The sequence below is a fragment of the Palaemon carinicauda genome, chromosome 13 (assembly GCF_036898095.1).
Source record: "Palaemon carinicauda isolate YSFRI2023 chromosome 13, ASM3689809v2, whole genome shotgun sequence".
NCBI classification, from domain to species: Eukaryota; Metazoa; Arthropoda; class Malacostraca; order Decapoda; family Palaemonidae; genus Palaemon; species Palaemon carinicauda.
The window spans coordinates 81,231,218-81,237,714 of record NC_090737.1 but is presented as its reverse complement, the minus strand read 5'-3'; the positions used below and the strand labels follow the sequence as shown (position 1 = coordinate 81,237,714).

The 6,497-nt window shown below is 41.0% G+C and overlaps 1 protein-coding gene across 1 annotated transcript; it reads left to right on the top strand.

The window, feature by feature from the left end:
- Positions 1 to 4,417: 4,417 nt before the first annotated feature.
- Positions 4,418 to 5,299, top strand: LOC137651668 (uncharacterized). Its single transcript, XM_068384888.1, has one exon. It carries the CDS (start codon positions 4,418 to 4,420, stop codon positions 5,297 to 5,299), a length of 882 nt encoding a protein of 293 aa, XP_068240989.1.
- The last annotated feature ends 1,198 nt before the right edge of the window (positions 5,300 to 6,497 follow it).

The following is a 6,497-nucleotide window of genomic DNA, read 5'->3' as shown; positions in this document are numbered from 1 at the left end:
ACTCATTTTTTCTTATCATGAAATAAATGTTGAGAAGTTAACCAGCATATTGGAATTTGGTGCCTCACACACCAGGAAGGAAGAAAACTGTCCTGGAGATAAAAATCGAATAATGCCTACAGAGACAGAGTACCTCATGGAAATCGACTAGGAAAACACTTGCCTTAGTGCTAACAATAATCACTTCTTGGCTTCAGTCTTGAAATAGTTGCATATACAATATTGTAATATACATTGTTCTGGTTATAAACAGGCCTTGTAATTAATTGGACTATCAATTACCTGTAATACTGAAAGGTTATACTAATGTTTGTACACAGAACGGTACTATTATAATATATGTACTAAGTTGTTAAAGCAATAGCAGATTGAATATCTAAAGCTCTGGGCCGTAATTCATTAATCTGCCTTCAAGCATAACGAGATAAATATCTATCACTCCACAGAGTTAACATACATCGTAAAACCATACAGACGTCTAGTTTGAGATAATCCATTTTAAGGTGCTCATCCAGTGACTAAGCAACAGGCACCGAGACTTGCATGGTTTTTTCGTGATTTCCGAGTGTAAGATCATCTACTAAATTCACCATTCACTCAAAACTGTCTATTATCTGTGTGATATACCTCCAAATGTCTGTATTTATTTGTTTACTAGTTATGTAATGGGTTGTTCGGAAATTATATTGTAATGGTAATTGGTTTCTAATGTAAATAAACAAGTGAGAGTTTTGTGAATACTTTTCTTCTCTATGTATGTAACTAATATTGTTAGTCTCTGTTTAGCCATCAATTTGTTTAGTAACCTCTTATTAAAGAGACCTATCATTGTTCGTGTTTCTTTGCCAGCCTACAAGAGATTAAACATGGCGCAGTGAGTAGGATCTGTTCTACTGGTGGAATGATCGTAGTCAGAAGTGATTCAGAATTTAAGATTTGATTGACACGATGGAAGAGCAACTAGAACAATTGACGGAGCTGCTGGCGAAGCAAGCGGATATGGCTCAGAAGAGGGAAGAACGTTTAGCTATGATGTTAGAAACTATGATGAGTGCTCAAAATGGAAATGTTAACGAAAATCGTCAACGAAGTGCAGGTGCTGAAATTTCGCAAAATGATGCACAGTGCCGGTATAAAATTCCTCATAGCGCCTCACCTGCACCTCACCTGTCATCGTCAGTCTCTTTGAAGGAGTTCGATGCTTGGCGGCATAAATTTGAAGGTTATGCAATGCTGACTGGAATTAAATCATTAACGCCTGCTGAGCAAAGGTCGGTTCTCGCTTCTGTTTTAGATGAAGACTGGACACGAACATTGCGATATGGGCTCTCTTTTCCGGCTGATGCAGATCTTGAAACAATACTTAATGCCATGGAAAGTCACTTACGAGGTCAACGGAATGTAATCGTCGACAGGAGAGAATTTTACCTCAGAAGACAAGAAACTGGTGAAAGTTTCGACGATTTCCTTTGTGGTATCCGGGAAATTGCAGCATTCTGCGATTTTTGTTCGTGTATGGACAATATATTGAGAGACCGTATTGTTGTTGGCACTCGTGATGAACAAGCTCTAAAACGTATGCTAGAAGAGAAGGACCTGAATCTGCAGAAGGCTGTAGATATTTGTCGAGCTTCTGAGAGTGCTAATGAGAATAGCGCTACAATACGAGGAATGATCTCAGACAATATATCAAAAGTTTCACGGTACAAAAGGGACTACAAGAAAGCACCCAACAGTTTATATAAAAAGGAAAGATGCTTTAGATGTGGAAGAGATAGACATTCTGACATGAATGTTTGTAAGGCAAGGGACAAAAAGTGTTCCCAATGCGGAAAGATTGGACATTTTGCTGCTGTGTGTAGGTCAACAGGGAAGGAAACTTCTTCTTTGCTGAAAAAGAGTAAAGATTCAAAGCTAAAATCAACTGGTAGTAAACTTAACAGGGATGTACATAGGATCGTAAGTGATGTGTATGTTAACAGTGCCATTTCTCAAGCAACCCCGAAAGTTCAGATTCACATTACTCATCCTACAGGGAACTCGTCTATACTATGGATACCGGATTCGGGAGCAGAAGCTACAGTCATGGGGCTCAATGTAGCGAGATCTCTTGGCATATATCCCTATATGCTCGAACCTTCTAAAATTGGAAAGCTTTGTTCTGCAGGTTACCAGACCCTTAATTGTGTAGAAGCTTTCACTTCACACCTTTCGCTTGGTGATCGACAAACTAAAGCTGAAATAACTGTGGTGAAAGAAGTAAAGGGAGCTTTATTGAGCTGGTTTGATTCTATTGCTTTAGGAATTCTACCGGAGGATGTTCCTGCTCAAATTAAATCTCTTCCCGTACGATTGTCTGTAAATCCAGATGAAGATAAGCGCTTAAAGGACTACAAAGAGAAAGAAGACTCTACTTGTAGGGAAGTTCATTCTCCTGTTGCACTTCCAAGGTGGCCTTATGAACGTGATCCAACTGAAGGGGAAAGGGCAGAACATGCTGCAGCTTTGGTATCAGCATTTCCTCGGGTATTTGGTGCCACAAAAATACTGAGGGAGATGCATGGAGGTCCTATGCATATAAAGTTGTCCGAAAATGTAAGACCATTTGCTGTGACAGCTTCGCGCACTATACCATACAGCTGGAGGTCTGAAATAAAGGATCAGCTTGATGAACTTTAGGAGAAGGATGTTATCTGTAAGGTTGAGCATCCAACAGAATGGTGTCATCCTATAGTGCCTGTTGCTAAAAAGCCAAATGGAGTAAGATTGTGTGTTGATCTCACTAAGCTTAATAGGTATGTATGTAGACCCACTTATCCTGTACGATCACCACATGATGCAGTAGCTTCGATAAGCACCGGAGCAATGTGGTTCTCTACACTAGATGCAAAAATGGGATATTTCCAAATCAAAATTGCAGAAGACCAGGATCTCACATGTTTTATCACCCCATGGGGTCGCTATAAATTCAAGAGAGCAGTAATGGGACTTATTTCTTCAGGAGATGAATACAATCGAAGAGGAGACCAAGCTCTTGGTGATATACCACAAACTGTGAAGATAGTTGATGATATTCTTGCGTATGATTATTCTTATAAGGATCACCTAGCCCATATTATTTCTATCTTGCAAAGATGTGATGAATATGGGATAACTCTTAATGATCAGAAACGTGTTGTTGATTTTTGTGGATATAAAATCTCAAGTCGTGGCTACACAGTTGATTCTCGCAAAGTGATGGCTATTGCAGACTTTCCTGTGCCACAAAATATAACAGATCTTCGATCTTTTATGGGACTTGTGAATCAGCTTTGAAGTTTTTCTTCAGTGATTGCACGTGAAGCACAACCACTCAAGAGATTTACTGAAGCAGCGTAATGAATGGTGTTGGACTGCACAACATGATTTGTCATTTAGGAGAGTGAAGGAAGCACTTACTGCACCCCCTGTATTTGCACATTTTGATGCAACTTTGCCAACCATGTTGCAGACAGATGCATCACGACTGCATGGTCTGGGATTTGCTTTACTTCAAAAGCATGGAACGGACTGGAAACTAACGCAATGTGGCTCAAGATTCCTTTCAGATGTTGAAACAAGATATTCTGTGATAGAGCTGGAAATGACAGCCGTATTATGGTCAATAAAGAAATGTCATAATTACTTGGCTGGATTACCTCATTTTGATGTTGTGATAGATCATAGACCATTGATACCAATTCTTAACAGTAAATTACTTGGTGAAATTGAAAACCCAAGACTTCAACGCATGAGAGAGAAACTAAGTAATTTTAGTTTTACTGTTCACTGGCAGAAAGGAAGTGCTCATTGTATTCCGGATGCTTTATCACGTGCACCAGTTCAGGATCCTACAGAAGAAAATTGTTTGAAAGACGATGGATCCACTGATCCTTTGCATGTTGCAATGGTGAATGCCCTCGACATGCATGAAGATGGCGTACTTCTAACACCTCTGAAGGACAAAACACTGGAAAAGATACGTGCTGCTGCTGAACAGGATGCAGAATACAATTCTCTTCGGGAGATTATAATGAAAGGTTTTCCTGAACACTGCCATAAATTGGAAGTAGAACTCAGACCTTTCTGGAATATATGTGATATGCTTGCTGTAGATGATGACCTAATTGTTTATGGAGCAAGACTTCTTATACCCAAGAGACTTCGACGTGAAACCCTTGAATGTCTTCATGATGGTCATCAGGGAATTGACCGCACTAAAAGGAGGGCGCGGCAAACTGTTTATTGGCCTAAAATTGACAGAGATATTGAGAATATAGTTTCTTCTTGTATCAAATGCCGTTCTCTTCTACCAAATCAAAGGAACGAACCTTTATGGCAAGAAGAAGATCAACCAAATAGAGTTTTTGAATCTGTATCTGCAGATTAATTTCATGCCATGGGTCGAACTTATCTTGTTTATGTTGATAGGTTGTCTGGGTGGCCTTGTATATCTTCCTGTCAGGGTATAGCTTTTGCAGCTAATCTAATCCGATCATTGAGGGCTATATTTTCACATACTGGTGTTCGTGTGTTGCTGAAGACTGATGGAGGACCACAGTTTGCTGCATCAGCTTTGAGACGTTTTTTATCTCGGGGAGTAGAACATCGCATTACTTCGCCATATAATCCGAAGGCAAATGGACATGCAGAAGCATCTGTGAAAATTATCAAGAAGCTGATAATGACTACTACTAAGAATGGGAATCTGGATGCGGATGAATTCGCCCGTGGAATGTTAGAGCTTAGGAACACACCTCGTGCTGATGGCAGATCACCAGCCCAAGTTTTATTTGGTCATCCCCTCAGGTCTTTTATTCCAACACATCGTCGCTCATTTGCCAAAGAGTGGCAAAGGAAGGCAGAGGAATGTGATGTTAAGGCAGAGTATTTGCGAAGTCAGGCGAAGCAACGGTACGACAGTACTGCCAGACCCCTTTCTCATTTGAAAATGGGTAGTTATGTTGATGTTCAAGATCACAACACAAAACTTTGGAATCGTCCAGGTGTTGTTGTTGGCATTGGATCCAGGCGAGATTATCTTATAAAGTTGGGCAGTGGACGTATTCTGTGGAGAAACCGGAAGTTCCTGAGACCACATCGACCTTTTCTACCAATATATGGATCAAGCCTTGATGCAACTAATACTCCCAATAAACCAAAGGATGGGGAGAGGTCACAAGATAATCCACTGCTGAGGTTATTGAACAACCAGTTTCGCCTACACCAGCTCCACGTCGTAGTTTGCGGCATAAGAAAGAACCTGATCGTCTACAAGTAAAATGGAACAAAAATACATATGAATAAGAAGGATCTTCAGACGCTAGGAGTTATATATTACCCTAGACGTCTTAGGGGGAGGTGTGTGATATACCTCCAAATGTCTGTATTTATTTGTTTACTAGTTATGTAATGGGTTGTTCGGAAATTATATTGTAATGGTAATTGGTTTCTAATGTAAATAAACAAGTGAGAGTTTTGTAAATACTTTTCTTCTCTATGTATGTAACTAATATTGTTAATCTCTGTTTAGCCGTCAATTTGTTTAGTAACCTCTTATTAAAGAGACCTATCATTGTTCGTGTTTCTTTGCCAGCCTACAAGAGATTAAACATTATCTACCAGCCGTGGATTTGGGCCTCGCGTGGACCGGGTTTTTATTATGTTCCAAGGCTAATGGCCCTTCCATACGGGGACCAAGTGAAGGGCCAGGGGGAAAAACGCAGGATTTGCCCACAGGACTTTCCCTTTGAAACAGTGTTACCAAATCAAACAGTAGGCACAGGAACCCTCTCCCCCATAGAATCAAACCCCTTGAGCGAGGATAAGCATTTATACTTAGAACTGCTCCTTTGCTCTACTAAAGACCCTTCCCTCCTCACCCAGTCTCTTGTACTTATTGCGACTTGCTGCTATATTCCCTTTTTCTACCACTAAAACCTTTCTTTTTGGCTCCTGTTGTTCCTGATTTTTGGGTCCTCCCTGCGATCATGCTCTTGGAGCTGAGCGACTGCACCGCCCTGCCTACTGTTACGCTCTCGGGGCTGAGCGACTGGACGTCCATACTAAGGCTTGTCTTGGTTGTGTATGGTCTCGGGCAAGCTGATTCTCTTGAATGTGTGTCTAGCATTACATTACTCTGCTCGCAGCCATACCCTGAAAGAAGATTATTGTGAGCCGAGATCTTGCTAGACTCTGACCGCAAGGTAAAATCTGCACCCCTTGGGGGCTGGTGGCCCTGAGTCATGAGCACCTCTGATCGGACACTCTGTTTGGTCAATGTGTGTGTGTGTGTATGTGTGTGTAAGGCGAATGAAAGACTAAGACCAGAAACCGGCCAGTCAGCTGTGTCAGTAGTCAGACGCCAATTGGTGCCTCATCAAAGGGCACAGGCAATTCGATGTTTGCCTGTAGTTTCCTAGTCTATGACGTCATCTACACTCATGATAGTCACCCATACAATAATTTACTTTACTTAC